Consider the following 24,065-nt stretch of genomic DNA (forward strand, 5'->3'; position numbering starts at 1 on the left):
CCTAGAAAGTTGTTCCCTGATAAATCACCAAGCTTCAGTCATAACTCTGGATTGAAATGTCTTATCAGTGACGGTAAAAGTCTCACAAGCTGGACGCTTTCCTGGAATAGACCTGGCTTTTAGGCAGCGGTCATGAATGTTTAACACATTCACTTTATTTTATCAGGCCTAGTCTATCCTGAAACAAGCTTCGATGTTTTTGTCTTTCCATTTTCAAGCTGTTAATCTAATCTAAAGAATTTGGAGGTAGACCTTCTTGATTATTCCACACTTTTCTGTTGCACCTGTACCTTTGGCAGCAAACATGGCCTTTGGCCTTTTGTTACCACCAAAAGGCCAAATACATATTACAAGCTTAATATGTATTTGGCTTCTCCATGTTGGTAGTGGTGTCAGGTGTCCATTTATACGCAAAAGTTTTCACACAATCACTCTAGAGCACAGTTGTTAAACTCCAGTCCTCAAGGGCCACTGTCCTGCAGTTTTTAGATGTGCCACAGTAAAAAAACACTGGAATGAAATGGTTTAATTACCGATAAGTTCTCCAGAGCCTTGCTAATTATTCTATTCAGGTGTGGTGCAGCAGAGGCACATCTAAAAGTTGCAGGGCAGTGGCCCTTGAGGACCGGAGTTTGACACCTGTGCTCTAGAGAGACAAATAAAGCAGCCATCTTTAAAAGCGTCATATGAACCCAAAGTACCCAGTGAGAACGTTCACATGCAAAATATCGTAATTCCATGTAGAAAAAGCCCCATCCACCTCTTGAATTAAGTATTGTTAATTATTATGTATCAGTATTATGTAAAGTTGACTTTTTTTTTTTTTTTTGCTTTATATCAGGAGTGTCAGGAAGAGCAGACAAAGGTTTTAAATTGCGGAGTTAATTTTTTTTTTAAGTTTAATTTGATGTACTTTATTTGGTAACACTTTATTTGAAGGGGTGTGCATAAGACTGACATAAGACTGACATAAACATGACATAACACCTGTCATGAACATGAATGACTCTTCAATCATAAACAGTTGTCATAAAGAGTAATTTGGCAAATAATGGCACTTTTAATGTAAAGGTGCACTAAAAGTTGCATTAAAAATTCCTTAAAAGTGTAAACTCTGCATTATTCAGAAAATAATTAAACGTTTAATGCAAATGTCCATTAAAACTTGCTTTAAAAGTCAATTAAAAGTGTCAGTCTTGCATTAAGTGTCATTATTTACCAACAACGCTTCATGACAACAGTCATAAAGATTAATGAAGACTCCTTCATGTTTATGACAGTGAAATGTCATGTTTATGACAGTGTAATGTCAATCTTATGCACAAACCCCTTCAAATAAAGTGTTATCACACAATACTGCCACTTTAATTTTTATATGAAATTAAATATAAGGTTGGAAAAAGAAGAAGGACGTTATAGGGTCTATTATTTTTTTCATAGCTGTATAATAAAATGCATTTCTTGGTTGCTGCTGCGTCATCACTTATGTATTTTGAACACATTTACGTCCAAAACGTAGGTAAGGCCAAACAGTTTCCTGTGCCGCTGTAGATTTGATTTGAACTGCGCACCCTGCGTTTTGTCGCTCCCTGGTGGCCACTGATGAGCACTACACCCCGAGCAGGAACACAGTGCTCGGAACATACCGCCTCCTGTTGCTGCACCTCACTGTGGGATCTGCAGTCGACCTTTCAGGCTACACACATGAACGCAGAAAGCTCGTTGACGCGTCTCCCCGCTATGTGCGACCAGGAGGACGGTCGGTGGAGTTCACCAGCGCGGCGCCTCCTGCTCTGAGCCCGGAGCTGCTGGAGTAAACTGGGCTCTCGTCTTTGCGGGGGAATTTTCTTCTTCTCCTCTTTTCTGTCTTTTGGACCCAACTTGTCAGAGAAGCAACAGAAGGAGGGAGGGAGGAGGCGGTTTGTTTCGTCGCTGTCTTCCAAGAAAGTGTGAAACAAGTGTAAAGACAGAGAGCAACAGATGTTTTTGGTGAACATGCAGCTGGCGGAGGAATGAAAGCGGCAGCGAGGCACCGGCGGCCCTTCCAGCGGTTCTGCTGCTGCGGAGTCGGGCTGGTCGCCGTCATTTGGCTCACGCAGGTCCTCCAGGCTCCAGGTGAGACCTTAATTAGGACGCACGGCTGCGTGGCAGCGACGGAAGTTCACTCTAACTCCAGTATTATAACTTAGTGCTTAAAAATATACCCCAATCTGAGTACTATGTAAAATTATTTGCAGTGAAAATGACAAAAAAGACGAGCAAAAGTACATGTTGTGCTATATTAGTAGTATTAATAGTAATATTAGTCTAATGTCTATTAATTTTTATTGTTATATATGCATTTATTTTATTAAACGTACAATTTTGTATCTTTTAAACGACATGCATATCTTAGAAGTAAGTCAGTATCTTCCTTTTAAAATCTCAAATTTTAGTGTATAACCACATGCTGTTATCAGACGGCTATGCATTCTCTTTATTCCCATTCTGGTTGAATGTTTAACCTTTAAAACGAGCTGAACTTGCAGAGTTTAGATTGACTCTCCAGCAGCACGCCCTGCTGCTGCATGACATACTTCTGCGTTTTTCCTGACATGACTGCAGCCCATCCCTCAGCCTCTCTGTCTGGGCTTCTTGGGATGATTGACTCTGTTCACCCTGCAGGGAGGTGACAGATTGTTGATCATACAACGTGGGCACAAACTGTGGCATGTGTAAATCCAATCACTGGGGGTGTAGGCTGGGCATTATCTGTAGCAGAGGACAAACTGTGACTAGGCACGCTAAAGACACATTATTTCATGAACAAACTGTTTTTATATGTGAAAAACAAGGTGGATTTTAATAATAAAAGATGGTAAATTAAAAAAGTATGACTTATTTTGAAACAAACTGATTTGGTAAACAGAATCCTGGTTTCCACCTGATTTCAGTTTATAAAAATCAAATTAATGCAGAGAAACGACTTGATTTGCCATGATTTGTGTGGCATGACTAACCTGTGTAAATATACATCTGTATGGCTGTATATGTAGATAAATATCTATTTGTTTTTTTAAACAGTAACAGTAAAATGAATACCTAGACTGCTGAAATATTTTAACAGTGTTTTGTGTATAATTTTGCCGGTTTTGGTGCGCCTTCCTTCTTAACCCAAGCCTCGGCTGTTGTTGTTTCACAGTTGAAAATATTTCTAAAACAGGGAAGTTTGTGTTTCTCGTGGTCACATCCTCTCATTTGGCAGAGGGCAGCCGTAGGGAGGCCAGAAAATACTCCTGTCTCTCTGCTTCTTCCTTTTGCTTCTTATTGAAAGGAGTTTAAAATGTTGGAACGTACGACAGAACTAGGGAGGAACAATATGAACAAAATATGAAGTGGAAATATGATTAACTCCCATTTTCCTCACTCTTCTCTTTCTTCCCCATCAGTTTTAGCCTCTAGGTCACTACGATCTGCAGTTGCACATAAATCAGATGTTTAGAGAGCAACACATCTTATGTTACAAACGATTTCTCCAAATTTAACACAAAATGCCAGTTTTAATAGCTAGAGTGGTTTCAGAGTAAATCAACCCCTTCTAGAGGAGCATCTTAATGCAGCACCTTTTGCTGTTATGACCTGCTGCATGATTCACAGTGAGACACCAGAGACGTCTTCACTTCGTTGATGTTGTTTGAGAAATGTTTCGGTTCGTTGTCCAAACCCAAACTTAATCTTCCCCGCAGACCGCTGATTTCCTGATAATTCATCGTAAGTTGTACCTTTCACACCCTCCAGATTTTCAGTGCAGCAAAAAGTCGAAGCTCCAGAGCATCACTGAGCCACCGCCTTGCTTTACTGCAGGCAGGGTGATTCATTCTTTCTCCTCCAGACGCACTGCTGGCTCTGAAAGCTAACATTTTGAGTTACTGCTTCACAGAATCCTAAAACCTCTTGGCTTACTTACACAGTTTGGATCCGGCTTCTTTTATGCTTTTGGTTCATAAGTGTTTTGCTTTCTGGAGTTCAGGCATTGAGCCCTTCAACTCTGTGCAGGTTTTTCTGCTGTCAGTGAAGAGTTTTTGACCATCAGCCTCCTCAGGAATAGCCGCTGGTGGTTCTACTTCCTGCCACATCCAGCCGAGATTCCTTTAACTGTAAAGCTGAAAACTGTCCAGCTGTATCGGCTTCCTTCATCTCTTCTTTGAGACAAGTTCTTTGCCCCTATTTCTAGCACGCAATAAAACTTTCTGTTATCTCAACTAACAAAGCATCTGATTGGTTGCATCGACTGCGTCTGATTACCACATATCGTTTGCAAAGGTTGTGAAGAATTATCCTCTGGGGGATTGAATGATTTAGATCAGGGGTGTCAAACTCATTTTTGTTTTGGGACAAATCACAATCATGAATGCTCTTAAAGGGCCGGTTGTGACAGAATGTATTGATAAAACCTGAACACAAACTGTTAAAATATCAATGAATTCTTATAATTAAATAATATTACTGAACTTTTGCGATATTTTTGTGATTTTTTTTTGCAATAAAAATTAAAGTGTTTGTGTTAATTTGGAAATATTTGCGATATTTGCACTTATTTTGGCGGTAAATGCGACTTTTTATTACCCACTTTATAAATTATGGATTATAATCTGTCATCAGTTAAGAATGAGGCAGCTATTTAGTACAAGTAAGAAAGTTTTTGAGAATTTTTGAGAAAGATCTGCAATAAACTCCCAATTGTGTACAAGTGCAAAAAAGGTTGGTGGCTTTGTGAGAATTTCCATGATAATTTTCAAGAAACTGGAGGGAACTGATTGATATAATTTGGCAGTAAACGGATAAAAACTGCATTGATTTGTTTGATAACATAATATTAAAGCACATTTAGTGTTTAGTTTAGAATCTATAGGGCCACATACAAAGCTGTGGCGGGCCAGATTTGGCCTTGAGTTCGACACATATGATTTAGATTGTGCAGTAGTCAATGGAACTGGATTTAGGGTTGATTTTGGAGGAAATCCTTATGACATTACTTTTATTTATTTCAAAGAATAAGTGTTGAATGTTGGCAGTGAACCTATTTTGCAGCAGAGTTGGAATAATTTTAGGAGGCTCTGAATTAATTATGGGCACAAGTCCATCCGGTTGGTACAAATAACTCCACTGAAAGCAGAACCCATCATACTTTCTGCCTTTAAGCTGTTAAAATGGTCAACCGCTGTCAAGATGTTGCAGATACTTGTATCTGTTTGTGTTCTATATTATCTATTTGTTCATGATTTTTCACAGGAGTAACTCGCAGATCTCCATAAAACAATGACTATTTTTAGTAGAAGCTGTCTTAGTAGGCAAACAATAAAATGACAGATATTAGATTATATTTACTTTCTGCATAGAAACCCAGAGAAATGTGTTGGTTCCGTGAAATACGGCGGCGATGCCCCTAAAGGCGTCACCCCACCCCCTCACTCTCCTCCAGCTCGTCATCCGCTCGTCGCCTTTGCTGATGTGGTCACACACTGTCACACACATCCTCAGCAGATGCTTCAGCACCATTTTCCCCCTTCGCCTCCCGCGCGCATCCAACGGATTCGAGTAGCTGAACTTTTTCATTTCTGCCAGGAGTGTTTTAATTCCCATTTGGGCTTCATCCTGCTTCTGCTGCGTGCCATCCCTTTGTGGCAGAGTGTCCCGTTGTATGAGCCGTGTCATTAATATTTATGCTTCACCTTTAAATTATGAGTGTGCCATCAACCTGAAGAGGTTCTCTGAACACAGACCAAGGCTGCTCGCTCGAACCTTTTTGGCAAAGCTTGTGGTCTGCTGATTGTAATGGTGACAGGCAGAACAATACTGGAAAATATTAGACATGCTGCTGTGTCCACAATAACACAGCTTTTGTAGCCATTTATGGCTATCCGTGTCTAAGCCGGTTTTTTTTAATCAGGAGCTGCAGTAGTCATAGTTAACAGTAAATAAATGCCGCAGTAAATCTGGGTAGTTAATAAGCCATGCACACCTTTACGCTGCTGCAGAGTAGAAATGTTTGATGTTAACTGAAGTTGTCATAAAATGTCAGCTTCTTGGCAAATCCTACAGAAGATGCTACTAAGCTCAACAAAAAAAAAAAACCTTTATGGAAATGTGCTTGAAGGAATAAGAGTTATCTATGTTGTTTTGTTTTTTTTCTTAAACCACCTGGACTTCAACTAGACCACAGATTAGACATCAGAGATTAGAAAGCTTGCTCTGAATCTAAAGATTCAGTATGGTATGCTCCAGATGAAGATTACTGCTTATGTAATGTAATTGTGGCCAGAAATCTAATCAACCTGTGTATTTACGGTGCTCTGAGAAAGGCTTCATTCCCCTTAAACTTATTCATATTTTGTGGCATCACAACCACAGACCTCAGTCTGTTGGGATTTAATTTGTAACACAAAGTAGCATCCTTGTGTAGTGGATGGAAAATGATACATTTTATTTAGTCAGACCCCTTTAATCTGACACCTTTAAATAAAATACATCACAAATAGCTGCTTTGTGAAGTTGTCTAGTTAGTAGAGTCCAGAAGATTGCGGAAGACTTGAGACATGGGCAATGGTTCACCTTTCAGTCAACATAAATGGCCCAGTCAAAGTCCAGATCTAAATGTGGCACGACTTGAGAACTGAGGCTCATTGAAGCGCTCCATCCTGTCTGACTGAGCTGGGTCAACTTTGTACGTTTTAGGTGTGTAAAACTGGGAAAAAAGCACAACCAGAAGATTTCCAGTGCAGTCAAAGGTCAAAGTATTAACTCAGGATGGTTGATGCACATCACCTTTCTCTGAGTTTTATGAGTAAGAAAATTAACTATATATCTAGGCCTGTCACAATAAACAATAAATCAATTAATCGCATGATAAGTTAAAAGAAACTCTTTTTCCCTCTTTTTACAAAAACTGGATGATAAAAGTTTCAGTCTGGTGTTTTAGTCCCAACTAGCCCTTTTTTTCCAAAGACAATTTAGTTCACAGAGACTTAATAATTTATTTTATTTGTTGTTTTCTTTATTTAATTTGGGTTTTCCAAATGTTTTCCAGTTCCAGTGTTTAAATGTTCATTAGAATTTAAAGTCTATTGAACTTTGAGAATGTGTTCTTGCATTTTTATGCCATTATAATTACTATTATATTACTTGAATATGTTCTTAAAACAACAATGTTATCGTTTATTGCAGTAAGTTCTGGGACAATTTATCGTTCAGCAAAGTTTGTTATTAAGACAGGCCTATATATATATAAATATATATATATATATTTCTTTGTTTTCTTCTCCTTCACAATCTTGCATCACTTTAAGTTGGTTTATTAAATAAAATACCAATAAAATTCACTGACAAACTTCAAGCAACATCAACTCCTTTTAAAGACTCTGTAAAATAGTTGATTAGTTACATTTCTAAGTTAGAGTTAAGTTCTCCGTTGTAGTTTAGGGTTTACTGTAGTTTCTTCTTGATGAAGCAGCCTTTACAGAGCTTATTCTTTCAGTGTTTTATTTGTAAATATTAGTCATAGAGCTTGTCACATAATTTTCCTGGCAGTCACTGGGGAAAGTATTAACAAGTCTGTCATTCTTGGTGTTTAAACCCAAGAACATAAAACCTAATGACCAGAAAAAGGGTTTAAAGTTTGCTAAACGCACCAGTTAGGAGCTTTTGAGATCAAAATGTTCTCATAAAGATTTATGTGTTTTATTTTTTGCTGTGCATATAGAAAGCAGATCAGATTCATTGCCTGACATTTAAGGACTCGTTTCTGCTGCATTATGTCTGTACGGAAAGCTTTATAGCATTGACAAAAAGCCTTATCATTATTTATTACTTTGTTATCTACCTGTGAGGCCATAAATGTCCACAAACTGTTTAATGGCGTTGAATAACAGCTTTGTCTGAAATATCCCTGTTCCTTTGTGTTCAGTCCTGCTCTTTTGTTGAAAACTTAGTGTCCCGGTTGGTCTGTAAAGTATCCGGTAGGTTAAACAGGTAGTAAATTTTTTAACACCGTTCTGGATCACAGGGAAAATGACTAAATATGGTCTGTTACCATACAGATAGTAAAACTCAATCATACTGAATCTGAAATGGTCAATACACTTTAAATGACCTAAATCAGACCTTTTCATTTATGCCACTTTCACTCAAATAAAACAGAAAAAAGAATCTGAATCATATATTTCCCTATCTAATATAAAAGAAGGTTATGACAACAAGAAATGCTCATTGGGTTAAACTATAAACATTTATTTCTTTAATATTTAACTTTTTCCTAAAAATATGTCAACTAAACAAACACATCAAAAATAAAGAAGGAAGAGCTCATTTTGATCCATTACTGTAACAATGGGAATTAGGGGCATGCTGCAAATTTATGGTGCAGTTTTCCAACTGAGTGACTTTACAGTAAAAAGCAGAAATAAAAAAGTTTATTTTTTCCCAGCAGAGCTGCTGCTGGGAAGAGGCAGGATGTTAGCGTGACATGAAGCTTTCTGGCAATTGGTCATGAGAAAGGTATGCTGAAAATATGGCTTATTCATAGAAAACAGACAAATTTACTAGTACTAAATTTGATGTGGTTCTTGCGTTTCAATATATTATGCAGTTCATCGCACTAACAACACTGCAGGATGTTGTCACGCTTTGATGTGGTGCATTCATGTTGAAAAAAGGAGATATTTTTGAGTTTCTTATCAGGTAACGACAGGTCAGAGCAGAACGACCTGAAAATCAGCCATTTCTGGTTAAAAACACATTTTATGACGCATCTTTGTTAATAAGTTATTGAACATTTAAACAGTTTCTGTTAAAAAGCTGATGTTGCCTCCATATTTGGTATGAATAGATAAATGACCATTGGCAGGATCATTTTTATAAATGTAGATATTCAGAAGAAATGCTCCTTCTGTAACAATCTACTAATATTTCATTGTTTAGAATAAAACAGTCATTTAATTTCTTTTACCTGTTCCAGCTTATTGTTTTTTTATATATATAAGTATAAAGTCTAATTATATGAAGTGATTTAGGTGCAGAATTAGGCCTGAATCAATAAATCAATTAATTGAATGATAAATTAAAACAAATTCATGGCATGATTTATCATTTATCTCTTTTTTCTCTCTTTCTACCAAAAACTGGATGATAAATCTTCAGTTTGGTGCTTTGGTCTCATCCAGTCCTTTTTTTTTAGAGGACCGTTTTGTTTACAAAGACTTCAAAATTTATTTTATTTGTTGTTTTGTTTATTTATTTTGGATATATTAACATGTCTTCCAGTTCCAGTATTAAATGTTCACTAGAATTTAAAGTTTTTTTAGAATGCCCTCTTGCATTATTATTTTGCCATTACTGTTATATTACTTAGAAATTATCTCAAAACAGCAATATTATCATTTATCGCAATAACTTCTGGAATAATTAATTTGTCTAACAGAAAATTTTAAAAATTTCTGACTTATTTTACCACCTCATACAAAAATGATTTATTCTACAGCACTTTTTTAGTCTAGCAAATTACAACTAGATGGCTCTAGTTGTAATTTCTCCACCTGGAGTCTTTATTCAGCTTTTAAAAACAGGATTAGGTTATTTCCATACAAACTCTACAAATCAGATTTTATCTCTGGTTGTTCTGGCACCGCTCTTCTATATTTACATCATGAACTAAGTTTTGTCATCTACACCAACAATCAGTTACGTCTGACTTACAGGTCAAAGGTCAACGTCAAAAGGAAGACAGTAATTTTAAGTACCCTATATTTTTAACTCTTGAATTTTTCACATATTGTCATGTTTCTAGCAACAAATTTGTTTTGTAGGAACAATGGACCAGAATAATGGCAAAGTGAAAGGAACATTATTTATGGTTATTCACAAATAAAAATCTTAAGAAGAGGTGTTCATTTGAGTCTTATTATCTATCAAAATGTTTTACACATTTGGAGAGTGAACTTTTTGTCTGTTCTTTGAACAATATCACCTCGGACCCATGCTATTCAAGCCTTGCCACAATTCTTAATTTGATTTATTTAGATTTGTACTTTGACTTGGCCATTTTGACACTTCCATTTTGACACATCAACATGGTCGTTGTCGTAGTGGAAGATGAACCGTCACCTCAAGACTCTTACAGCTTGCAAATGTCACATTACCCCTTGAAAAATGACACATTTTTGACAAATGTCTACGTTAGGACATTTTTGATTTATTTTAAGAAATTAAGAAGGTTTTAAAATAAAGAAAAACATTAAACTCTTAGAGAAACAAGATGTTATTCAGCACACCTTATTCTAGAAGATTGTCTCTTCTGCTGCCTGGAAAATGAAACAGTCATACAGTAACTGTCTTCAGTCAGAGGCATCATTACAGGACAGACTGCTACTGGACATATTTCCTCACCATTCTTCTTTTCTATTAAAATGTCATGAATATATTGGATGAAAAGCCCAAACAGCTAAAGTTAGCAGTTTTCAATTACCACAGTTATTAGGAACCATAATAAGGGGTCTAAAGAGCCACTTGCAGCTCCACAGCTGCAGGTTACAGACCTCTGATGTTGACCCAAAAGTTCAATTTGCTGTCATATGACCACAGCACCCACTCCATATGACCTGTGGCAAACATTAAACAGGGCCTTGTAGGGCTTTCTTTCAAAAATGAAAGCCCTGCCACTCTTCAATAATGTCACAATTGTGGAGCTCAAGAAATAAAGCAAATTTTTCTACATTTCTCCCTCTCTGCAGGTCCAAATTACCATGAACCTTGACTGCTCTCCTCATTAATTTCCTCCTGCTGCACAGTATGTTAAACGCTTGAGATGTGGCATAGTCTAACTTTTCTTTAAACTTCACAACTTTCTGACCTGTCTGCGATGTTCCTCGGTTTTCATTAACCGACTTCCAGACCGAACGTGTCATAGACGATACAGCCAAATTTGTAGAACCGTAATTCCGCCACACGTTGCGCTATATGAAAAGATCCAGCGGTTTCGGAAAGGGGAGACGTTGCGCTTTCCAGCCAATATTGAGTTATTACGGTAATTTCACCCCCGCCGTAGCAGGCAGTGAAATTAATCTGAAGGGCACTCGGTAAATTGCGAAAATAACTTGCTAGATATTGAGAGTTCCAGTTGTTATGGATAAATGGGAAAATATATATTTACTCACAGGACATTTAAAGAACTGCGTACAATTACAATAAGCAAAAATATCCAGGCAGGGATTGAAACTTAGGTCTTATAGGGTTAAGCTATATGCTAAGTAGCAAATAGCTAGTTAGCAAATCGCTAAGTAGCTTCTGAGTGCATTACCTCTGAAACCTTCACAGAACAACTGGATAGAGTTTAAATCACACACAGGTGGACTGCATTGACTATGTGGAGAGTTGGCTGCATTAGAGTTTATTTATTTAAGGGTATCAGAGCAAAGGGGGGCAGTAAAGGTGGTTAACAAAAATTGTTCCAAGACTTTTTATATTTTCATTTGTCAAAATCTTTAAAAACCATTATTAATTTCGACTCTTTTGTGTTGATTGATGACATAAAATCCCAAAACCATAAATTCAAGTTTGTGGTTAAGTGGTATAAATATTTTTTCAGGGCTTGAGTTTAGCACTGCTGTTAAGCTAACCCCTGATGGAAACCCTGTTTAACTTCACCGCCACAATCAAACTTGCAGCCATAGTTATGAGGGCCTTTAAAGGAGTGTAATAAAAAATATTCTCCATGATATTCCACTGGAAGTCTTTGCTTTCTTATGATGATTGCTGCATCTAATAATCGTTTAGCATAAAGGAAAATCTGACTTTATGTTCCCAGAGGGATATCTTTAAATAGCCTCCTCTCTCAGCCAGCCGTTTACTGTATTTGGAGCCAGAACGTTTGTTTTTCACACACATATGAAGCATCTCATCCTCTTTCCATCCCAAAGAGTCTGTTACTCACCTCAGCGAGTTCAGAAAAATTTGAATCTAAAAAAAGAAACCGAGCAAACATGACGTTTTCTGCTCACCTTTTTATTATTAGATAAGATGTTTTTCTAGGTGACTTGTCCCAGTTAGGAGTGTGAAAATGCCGCAGAGCCATCTGTGGCAGAAACCTATTTGAATTTCATACGAGTCGAGCTCCTCTTGATGCCTCAACATGAAAGCCCTCAGGTCTCCTCTCGGCCGCGACCGCTGGCCTCGTGAAATGGGCTCATTGAGCTGTGAGGTACAAAGAGACACTGCAGCGCCTGGCAATCACGAAGTGCATCAGACACACAGACAGGCTGCTTCGTATTAATACTGCGGCGTGATGGAGAGTATAATAAATATCACTTTATCTCTGTGGGTGGTGAAGAAGGATGTCCGTGTTTTTTCTACCATAATTGGGATGGTTAGGCAGATCTATCTGAAGGGAGTTTCTTGGCTGTTGCCTCCCAAAAGCCTGTAGTGACCGAAATCCACATGAAGATAAACTACTGAAGAATGAAGCACAGAGATTGTTTCTGAACATACTGCTATCTCTCTCAGCCAGGAACATAAACTGCAAGATAGAGAATAAATCTGTTCAATTTTACTCTAAATCTTTTGGCTATTTCTGGGAATGTGTACAAGAAAGTCAGACAAAGTGGCTTTATAAACGTGTATAAAGCAGTGGGCACAGCTTGGAGATAGAATAAAGATGATTCTGCTCAGTCATTGTCTAAATTGGAAAACCGGTGGAAATGACTGTGACAAGTTAGAACTATTTTTCCACTGTTTGTTCCAATAAATACATTGATTGAATGACAATCCCTCCATACTGAATGGAAGCATGTGCTTGGCTTCGCCCTAAACTGACCGCTGCTGTTCTGTTACAGAGACGAAGTCCTCCGGGCCTCAGCCAGGCGTGAACGGTGAGCTGCTGCGATGGACACGCAGGTTGATGCAGGAGAAATCAGACAACCAGAGCCTGGATGAGCCCCGAGCAGGTGAGTCACCTGGATGGATGTCAAACACCTCCAGACTGAACGCTGCGAGCGGAAACACGGGAATTTGATACGTGGGTTTTTAATCGGACTCTGACTTCATATTATGTAGTGTTAACTAATGTGAGCGAATTTTTACAGATAAGCTATGAAGCCAAGAGCTTCTCCTTGGAACAAATTAGTAATTCATTATCACTAATTTGACTCAGAATGACTTGATTATTGAAAGGGTTTTTGCATAAACTGGGATGTTTTTTAAGTGAAGATCTGCTCCTTACACTATCTCATAGTGAAATTAAAAAGAGAAAATAGCATTAGAATGATCTTTAATGGTTTTTCTACTCGCTTAATTTATTTTTCTGGCCATTAGCTTTTTTTCTGTTTCACCTTTTGAGCAATTATTTTATGAAATAGGAAGATGTAACTATATTTGAGATGTTCATGAGATTAGAACAGCTCAAATGGAGAGTCACCTGATTATTCAAAGAATCATAATCACATTTATTTTTGCTCAGTATTGAAATCATCATGGTTTGCTGATTACTCTGAAAGTCTGAGGAAAGTTCGCCCCTTTAAATTCATCCCACAGCGTCTCAAAGAGATCAAGATCTGGGTTTTGTCTGGGCTCAAGGCTTTTCATTCCAGCCAGGCCTTGGTGGATTTACTGGTATGTCCTGAGTCATTGTCATGGTGCAGAGTCCAGTCTTTCTTTATCTTTAATTTTTTTTAACAGATGTTTTGACATTTTCATTAAATGTGTTCTAGATTTGACCTGGTAGAGTCCTGCTACAGCAAGCCATCTCCAAACCATGGCTCTCCATTTTTGGATTTTCATAAAGCACAAAGATTTCCTCCTGTTCACCTCCAATGAAAAAAACAGTTTTAAGTCCCATAGCAATGTTTTAGGGCTTTCAGTCAGCGATGATGCTAACTGCTAACTGAGACATGTTAGCAGTTTTTTTTAAAGTCCTCCACTTGAATATTTTCAACACAGTGTAAGATTTAAAATTGAGTTGATCTTTTTAAATTTCCCTCCAGACTCATTAGCTGCTATCTTCTTCCTGAGGGTCTCACGGTGGCTTTTACTCTCATTTACGGTGAGGTATTAAATGAACTGTCTTAGCTTTAAACATAGGAATCCTGCTGTGACCTACCAGTGAAGTGAAACTATTTATTTTTTTTTTTTGTGAAAGAAAGAAACCCCAAGTTTGCATTTCACAGTCCTTTTTATAAGGACCACAGTTTGAGAATGATACAAGGCCCATCCAATACAGGTAACTAACTTTTCAGGTAAAATTATTACCTACGTAATTTTCTCCTGGCAGAAAAAGTTAGGCATAAGCAAGCTTTTAAAATAAGTAGAGCCATGTATATGTTATAGATTTTTACTGACTTTGCTGCACCCAAATCAGCTTTTATTTAGTTTGCTAAATTTAGCAAACATTTTAAATTCTGTTCTTATAACTTAGAATAAATTTGTTATATTGAGCCCAAAAGAATTTGAAAACATTATTTTCTTTAAATCCAGAAAATGATTTGACTACTTTATTTGCTTGATTTTAATCAATTAATCAATTATTTGCTTTTTGTTTATTTTATTCCATAAATCATAACAAGTGTTTGTTCAAATAATATTAATTTCACTACTTTTTTCTTATTATATTCCTAATTTAATCAGACATTAATGTTTTGGCACATCTGTTTCTGATGTTGAGAGGAGTAGAGCTGTCTAAAGATGTAAATCTGGTGAAGGATGCCAGAACATTTCTACTTTATTTAAATTGTTCAGACACTTTATGAAAAGCAGTCTCTCTTAGTGTAGAGTTAGCAGCTACAAAAATACTGAGTAAATCTGCCTGATCTGTCAAACCGAGGACAAAAAGTCTCTGACGTACCAGAAAGCAGAAAATAGTTTGATGTTAATGGAATCCAACTTTTGAGGGCTGAGAGACTAACAGTGTTCATACCCCTTCAACTTTTCCCACATTACAACCACTTAAATATATTTTATCTACCAATGTATTTTATTGGGGTTTTATGTGACGAACCAGCACAAAGTAGTGTAAAATATAGAATCACAACTAAACTGTTTGGTGTATGTTTCTACCAGGTTTGTAAATCTACATTCTGAAATTTCAGTCTATTCTTCGCAAAACCAGAAAAAGTAGTTAAAGCTCAGTGATATCTGAAAAAGGAGCTCTGCTGCATGATGCAGACATGGGGACTCTCAGAGTTTGACTTGAGTCCATTTAAGTTTCTAAACCAATGAAAGAAAAATCAGAAATGAGATTTTTATGTCATGTGATGAGGAATGAAAGCAAGGTGGTTTTTAAATCAAAACAAAAGGGTTTTCAATGTAGAATTAAGAAAAACCATTTAAGCAAACAAAAGTGATTATTTTAATTCAATCAGCTGCATGCTGAATTGCTGAAATTAGGCCCTCAGACAGTACAGGACTCAACTTCATCAACAACAATGCAATAATATAAGCACACAGAGAGATGTTCATTGGATGAGAAAAAGTTTTATTTTATACACTGAAGTTTATGATTATTCAGTGATAAAATGTAGAAAATGGGTATAAATGCTTATACACGGTTTCCCCCACAAAACCTGCTAAGTCAAGTGGTTGGAGCAATCAGCAGTCATTCATCCAGCATCATGCCGTATTTTTGAGTTAAAAAATGTTTAAAGTTGACAGGAAATTTGAAAATGTCACTTTATAATTATGTGTTATTGAAAGACTGGCAGATTATTACCTTAATACCAACTATAAAGTCTCAAAATGCTAAGCCTGGTGGGGGAACAAGTAAAACCTGTCATGAAGTGGTTGTGGGTGGTGAGGAGAGACGCTGAGACCCAGGTTATGGTGATGATGATAATTTTAATGATGAAGGTAGCTCAATAAACAGTCCAAGGCAGGCAGCACGGCAGGAACAAGCACGCAGCTAAACGCCGGTAGCAACAGACACGAAGACTGAAACGGGATCTAAGCTAACCAGGACTAAACAGTACGACTGGAGAGCTAGAAGCTAAGCTAACCAGGACTAAACAGTACGACTGGAGAGCTAGAAGCTAAGCTAACCAGGACTTACCAGTACGACTGGAGAGCTAGAAGCTAAGCTAACCAGGACTTACCAGTACGACTGGAGAGCTAGAACGAACAGTCGTAGACAAACTAAACAACGTTAGACAAGGACCCGATGAGGAACACAGACAGCAGGTGGGTTTAAATACACACGGGGTAATTAAGGGAATGAGACACACCTGGGGAGCAATCAAGAGGGAGGACAGGACAGAGACTCACAGGGAAACAGGAAAACATAGAAAAACTCAAAATAAACACAAAAAACCACGGATCATGACAAAGCCTGGGGACCGCCAGGCTTATAGTACACCGGGGGAAAACCTGATTATGCAAGGTACTGTAATCAGGATCTAAAAGTCCTACAAAAAAAACAAAAACATTTTCGTTCTAGTGGTTACAGGGTTTACTGTTTTCAAAAAGATCGATTTATTTTTATAAAGACAAGAACATGAGCAATGTATTTTTGCTGAAACAGCAGTAATGCTGCTACTCAAACTTTCTTGCATTTGTTCTGTATTTACAGGCCTAGTAGTTTATCCACCTGGCCTTTTACTTTAGCAGGATGTACATCACTCAATCCATCTGACCTCAACAAATTTTGAAAATGACACTCAAGTCAGAAATTGAGTGTTTAGATTTTCCTGAGATACTTTTGCAGAGTAAAGTACGTTGTATATGTAGGTTTAATAAAAAACGGTGAGGCAGAGACCTGCCTTTCAATCCCCGTATGTCAGCAGAAAGGTCAGGCAGACAACACGTTGTATCTGTTTGCTATAGTGCCAAGGTTGTGCACTAAAATACTCCGGGGAACGGGCAGCTCACATAAAAGCAGAGTGAAAGTCAGAATAATTTCCCAGATGATCTGATTTTATCAGATCCACAGTTACTTTGCTTTTCCTTCTGAGCCCTGCAGCTGTCAGTATAGTTAGGATGGATTCAGATTGCTCCTAATAAAGTCATTACGGAGCCAAAACTGACCTTTATTCCTCTGCTTCTCGGGCTGATTATGCTGCTTGACATTATCCACATTCATCACAGCCGACAGTTTTATTGAAAATTTATATAGAAAATTAGTGTTGTGTGATCTAAACAGCCGACGTAATATTAATACTACAACACTTTCAGAGTCAAGTTTTGTTTTGGTAATATTTGGAGTTGCTCTGTGCTAATGTTAGCCTGTCAGTCACAACACTGCATTGTCTGCAATACTACTCCAGCATTGTTGAAGCCTGACTCCACATTGGGAGCCAGGCATATTCTTCTAGAAATGTATGCAAATCAAGTTGGGCTAAAAATAAACGGTGCAAATGGTTTGCCCAGATCGCGCTTCATCTGGTTCCCAGTGCCTGGTGGGGGTGTGAAACCTGAGAGAATATGTGCACAGTAAATAAAAGTCATGGCAGATTTGAGTGAAACATTTGTCTTTCATGACTTCATGAGCATGCAAGGCGTGTTCACGAACTACACTAAAACGTGACAAGGACTGCATAGCGCTGTTTAAGGAGCCCCTGTTGGACTCATTTACGAGTGCATAACTTTGTTTAGGGATGCATTATCTATTCATCTTTTTTTATTTTGTGACATTATCTGCATTCGTCACAGCTGACAGTTTTATTATTGAAAATTCACATAGAAAATTCAATTTTCTATGTGTTATACTGCAGCACAACAATAATTCACTGGTTTACTTTCACATTTCTTCATGCTTCTCATTGCTAAAATCAAATGAATAAAAAAAAACACTTTGCTGTAACGGGGTCAGGCACTAACACTGCTAAGTTGCTTGTTTATTTTAGATGTTGGGTATTAAAAAAGGGTTGCCAGTTTGAATCCTGTTTCTTCCTGGAACAACCAATGGATTTGTCAGGAATCTGCCAAGTCTGTGTGCACAAAGCTGTTGAGGAGGCTGAGGTCATGTTACCATGGCAACCATGTGTTGGGGTTGCCAAAAGGACAACAACAGATTGGCAAACATTTTTTTTATTAACAACCACTATGATGCTTATAGTTTAAGCTACTGTTTAAAATAAATTAAAGTTAGTTAACCCTAACCAAACAACACGTACATAAGTTAAAAGTTTTGTTAAAGCTGCATTATTAACTTTTATAAAAAATATGTTTTTTAAATATTTGTTGAAACTGTCACCATGTTGTGACAGATAATCTGTGAAAAGCTCGATCTCCTCTCTGAGCTCCTACTGCCATCTGAAGAAATGCATCGATCCCATTAAAAAACAGCCAATCAGAGCCAGGAGAAGTGTCTTAGCGCTGTCAATCAAGCACATGTACTCGTTGCTAAATGTTCTAATGGCAGAGAAACAATTTACCGATATAGGAAAACTGTTTAGTAACCATTCTTTCCTTAGTATTCATGACAGGCTGTGCTGATGGGGAGAAGTTGAATTGTAGCAGAGAGCAATGGAGTTAAGAGAGCAGCGCATATACAGGCTTGATTGACATCACTAAGACCCTGATAGTTTGCTTCTAGATAACACTGGGAGAAAACGAAGGAGCTCAATTATTTTCCCCAGAGATTATCTGACTCATACTCTCATGACATAATGACAGTTTCAATGAATATGTAAAAATAGGTTTTATAAAAGCTACATACTGAATCTTTAAGGAAAGAAGTGGTTTACAGCATAACCTCTAAATATCCATTTAATTTATTCAAACAGGCAGATTTTATCTTGAACATTTGTACTTGAAAACACATTTCCAAACTAAAAGATATGCAGGAATCAAAACTAGTCATGTTCAGTCAAAATGATTTACTAAAACCATTTTATGGTGAAATAATTATGAATTTATAAATACTGACAAAGAGCTGTTTCTGTGGGAAATAATGGGGAGAATGGAGAAGAGTTTCAAATATTGGTCATACCAAGGTGTGTCCTTCTAGAGATTCTGCTTTTGGCCCAAAACCCAAAACAACAACCACACATTTGAGCCTTTCTGATATTTCATATTAACTGCCTTAAAGTGCTGGTAAAAATGGCATCACTACCCCACAGTCTGCAGCGCATCCACCTCTGAGATTACATAAGAGGCGTTTCCCCTCCGATTCCTGACAAATCGGTGAGACCCACTTCATTTCTCCAGTTTTGCTCAGTGCATCCGTTCACATTCTGCTTCCTTATAACACACTTAACCTTTATTGAGTCACTGGTTGCCAGCAGATCTGCCTCAGTATCTCCTACAAAGACACAGGCGTAGATTCTTCATCGTGGTAATACACTGGAGAGAAGGAAGCGAACAAAAGGCTGGACAGGTACTATTAGCCCGAGCGGCGAGCGCGGCTCCAGCCTCAGGTTTCTGCCCTCTTCCTCAGCGGGCCGCCTGACAGCGATTGTATAATCTGTGGTGTGATTAAAAAGCCCACCCCGGACCTCTGGGGATATTATCCGGGGGATTGCGCTGCAACGTCCAGCCACAGACTCTCTTTCTCTCTATTTATCTCGCCGCTGCTTAACAGGATGGAGACGGCTCGATCCGGCTCCGGCTGACAAGCCTCCGAGACCGTTGTTACTAGGCAACTGAATGCTAAATTTTGAAACCCAGACAATTCTGTCTTTCAAGCATTAAAAGTGCAGAGAGAGGAGACCCAAAAATAGACCAGTGTTTTTGGGGCGGCGAGGGTGGGGGGGGAGGCTGGGGTCAAAGAATCTAAACGATGTAAATGAACTAAATAGCTTGCAGTGTGTGTTGTTGATGAGGTTTGTTATGTTGTTTGTTTTGGCAAGCGACAGTCAGCAGAGAATAGTATTTTTCCACTGCCATGTTTTAGGGGAATTTTGGGAGAAAGTGTTGAGAAACTGGCAGACAACACTCTGCCGTCTAGGAAGTTGCCTTCGTCAGGACAGTTTGAAGGGCATCAAGATTTATGGAAATGGTATTTGAAAACTGATGTTGTGATTAGATTCTGATTGTTAATATTTGTCATCAAACAGACGATGTTTATGGTTTATTTTCTGAGTCTGTTGCTACCTCTGATCATGTTTTATTCTCTCCTGTCACAGCAGTGTACACCGTGTTTCCATTGAAGCCCTGCTGTCGGCTCATCAGCCTTGTTTCCCATTCACCTCAAAGAAAAGGAATCAAAGAACAAATGCATAATTGAATTTGCAATACACACCTGGATGAAATATAGTTTTTTTGATTCCTCATGAAAAATGCAGCCGAGTGTGTGTTTGTGGAGACACCAGCCACCTCTGGGTGTGACAGTCAGTACCTCGGCTTGACTCCAGCACATCCTGCTGACTTTCAGACTGATAGCTCTATCTCGTACCACCCGTCATTCAGCTCTCCTCCTTACATCATCAGCAGCATTTTTTACATAATGAGTACTGCACTACATGCAAATTACATGATCAGACTGGATCTTAAAGTCATAATATCATGGTGCTTTTCTATGGTGTCGGGGCATGGGGATGGCTTTTAAAGAAATGAGACGAGTTCCCTGTAAAATGACTTTTAGTATTCAGTGTGGCAGTTCATAACACGCACAGCATGTGGACTCTGTTTAAAAATTCAACCACAGTTCCTATAATTGCAGTAGTAAAAGCAGATCGAACCTTTTTTCGTAGAGTCGTACAGCTTTTGAAGCTCTAGGATATATTTTTCACCTGGATTGAGGGGAAACATGATTCCTTAAAGTGATGAATCAGTTGTTAAATGATTATGGATTTCCTCTAGTAACAACCAGAATATCAAGATGTTGAGAAAGTTAGCATAGTTAGGCCTGTCACAATAACAAATTTTACTGTAAGATAAGCAGGGTTTCCCCCAGTGTATAATAAGCCTGGCGGGCCACCAGGCTTTACTTGTGCCTCCACCAGGCTAAGCATTGTTTATTTATTTATTTATTTTTTTAATGTTTGCATTATTTAAGACTTTTTAGTTGGTGTTCAGATATTAATCTTAAAATCTTTCAATAACACATAATTATCAAGTGATATTTTCAAATTTCCTGTCAACTTTAAACATTTTTTTAACTCAGAAACACGACGGGCCGCTGGATGATCGACTGCTGAGCGCCCCGACCGCCGGGCTTAGCAAGTTTTCTGGAAAAAACCTTGGATCAGGAATATTGTCCCAGAAATTATTGCAATAAATGATCATATTGTTCTTTTGAGACAATTTTCAAGGAATATATTGATTATTATAATCATAATAATGCAAGTTCAGCCTCTCAGAGACTAATAAACTTCGATTTTGTACAGAAGTCTTAGCAGGAGAGATGCACTGATCCAATATCAATAATATTTATCGGTCTCAATATTTAAAAAAAACATACAGCTTTATAATTAGTTTTTTTTTGTAATTTATAATTATTTACTGCACTTTCTGAACTTTAAGTAAGTTTGTTGTTTATTTTTTACATGTTTGACCAAACTTGTGAAGATATTGGTGTATTTAACTGTGCTGGACTGGTGCTGAGTTATCAAATTAATTTGTAATTTGTTTTTCTGTATGGGATCGCTTCCGGCCAAAACCAAACCATAGACATCTGTATCATATCGGATGTGAAAAAAAGTTGATCAGTGCATTCCTATGTAATGCTGGAACTGGAAGATATTTTAAATATCCAAAATAAAACATAGCAACCTAAAACAATAAAGCAAAGCTCAAAGTTTATGAAGCAAGAGATCAGGGATTTTCTGTAAGCTTTGAATCATGTCATGAGAATTATCAACAAGTCAAATCAAAACTTATAAGCAGGAAGTGATTGAGAACTGGTTGTTCACTAGCTGGTGAAAAACATTGCTAAAAAAAATCAGTTTTGTATCTTTATAAAAATTGCAAAAAAAAAATCATATATTTTGGAGAAAATATGTCAGCATTAAACTAATTTCTTGTTTCCAATGGTTGTATAGAAGCTAATATTCAAGATCAGTGTTTTTAGTTGTTAGTAAAACCAAATTTTACCTATTTTATTGTTTACCTCAGGAACAAATATTTGTAGAAGTCAGCCGTAAGCCAGACTCTCCCAACCTCCAGCAAATATAGGTACAGTTCACACTCACAGACAGGGTGAGTCGTTCTCACATTTAAATTCAAGTGTGTTTATTTTGCCCTTTTTTATGATTGGTTCAAAGTGCCAGTATGAAAACAAGCCCTCTCCAGTGCTGAGGTGAAAAAAACAAGCCGTTGCAACATGTATTTAAATCCATCTGAGAGAAGCCAGCACTGATAAGATCAATGATTTATCATGATCTAATCTTAGCTGCTGTTTAGGATTTTTTTTCATATTTTTGTAAAAAAAAAAAAAATAAGTTCAGTGTTCTGACTGGGAAAAGGAAGTGAGGCTATTTTCCACAAGTTGTGCCAATTATAAACAAACAAAAAACCCTCAATTGCCAAGTTGCCACTTCAGACGCTCAGACATGGTTCACTTTAACGTCATCTGATTTCCTTTGAGATGGTTTGCTGTCGTTTTGAGGTGAAGGATGATTGTTCAAACACCAGATTAGCTATGCATAGCCAAAGCAGTATTAGAAATAGTACATATCAGAATATCCTTCACAGTTTTCACTTAGTTTGGGTCCATTAATGCAACAGTGTGTTCAATCCTCCTTAATGCAATGAAAGATACTCTACATCTTTAAACTGTTCTTTTCTCTTTATCCACTCAGCAAGTGTGATATTTGATAGTTAATATCTAGATTTGAAAGGCATCTTGAGCCTTTAGCTTTGAGCTGATTTCTGATCTGCATGTTTTGTAGAGCTTTTTATCAGGTTTTAATGTAGGAAGATAGAAGAAATTCATTTAAAATATAATTTTCCATACATCCCACTATGAGCACTCCTTAGTTCAGCAGCAGAGGTGACGTGAGGGTTAATTGATTTTAAACACTTCACTGAAATACTGAAGATTGCTAGCTTTGAGTCGTCTTCACTCAGCTTCTACACTGAAGAGTGTTGTTGTTCCTGTGCAGCCTGGAAAAGTATGGAATTAGCTTTTATCATTTTCCAGCTCTGGATAAGTCAACTAAAAAAAGAAAATTAAATATGGTTAATGTTTGATTTTCCAGACATTTTACCTGCTTCCACTCTAAAGGGCAAAAGTCTAAATTGATTAATAAATGCAGTGATTTTACACTTATTTATGTTTTCTTCACAAACTTAGTTTTTTGTCTGCCAGATCACATGTTAATTTGAATAGACATTCAAACAAAAATAATAATAAGCTTATTTTACAACCTCTAGACGACTTTAAATCCACGTTAAACTGGACCATTGGTACTTTAACTGGGTCTTAAATACCAAACTAAGATTCAAAACTTATAATTATTAAAATTTTAATAAACACAGGAAAGCACACAAACTGTCCTCTAAGGAATCTGCATATGATCTAGGTCACTTAATTCATTATTTGACTCTTGCGATTCAACAGCCTTACATTTTGATATGATGTGTTCACTTACCAGACCAGGATGGGATTCTTAAGCTTCCAACCAGCCAGTGAGGATCATCTGGTTCTGGCACAAGAAACAACTTAAAATGATCATTATTTCTCTGTACATTATATTTTATTGCTCTTTTTGCATTTTGGTTACTTTGATTTGAACTTTTTCCCTTGAAACACATTGAAATAATTTAATGTAACTCTTAGTTTGCTGCTTCAGAGCTCTTTTTGAAGCTGCGTATTGTTCTGCCTTCAGGCGAGTCCACTCACAAAGAAGACAAACTACGACATATTACAGATTGCTTCGGACAAGTCTGGTCTAGTACAAGTTGTCCCACAGCTTTCTCTGCTTCTGTGGGAATGGATAGGTGACACGTGAGTCGCTGTAGAAACTGTGAGAAACAAAACGAGATCAGAGCTGAAAAAGTTGTTGAAGCCTGCAGTAAAAGTTTGGAAGCAGAGAAAAACATGATAGTTAGTGCAAATGTTGCCTTGTTTGGAGTAAATATGTGACTCTGTGGAGCTGATCTAGTTTGATTTGAGGAGATGCAGATGTGCTGTCAGCTCCAACCCTGATGTCTCCTCTGCTTTTTGCATAAGA

General features: G+C 37.5%; 1 protein-coding gene across 1 annotated transcript in view; it reads left to right on the forward strand.

Annotated features, from left to right (window-relative positions):
* The first annotated feature begins 1,603 nt into the window (after window positions 1-1,603).
* Window positions 1,604-24,065, forward strand: part of LOC103145677 (sodium/potassium/calcium exchanger 3) — a 35,288-nt gene continuing 12,826 nt past the window's right edge. Inside the window, exons 1-2 of the mRNA XM_007563219.2 lie at window positions 1,604-2,115; window positions 12,861-12,971. Of these exons, the coding sequence (XP_007563281.1) occupies window positions 2,013-2,115; window positions 12,861-12,971 (214 nt within the window). The 5' untranslated portion in view covers window positions 1,604-2,012. The remainder of the gene's footprint in view (window positions 2,116-12,860; window positions 12,972-24,065) is intronic.

This window comes from Poecilia formosa, unplaced genomic scaffold (genome assembly GCF_000485575.1).
Source record: "Poecilia formosa unplaced genomic scaffold, Poecilia_formosa-5.1.2 Scaffold145, whole genome shotgun sequence".
Taxonomy (NCBI): Eukaryota; Metazoa; Chordata; class Actinopteri; order Cyprinodontiformes; family Poeciliidae; genus Poecilia; species Poecilia formosa.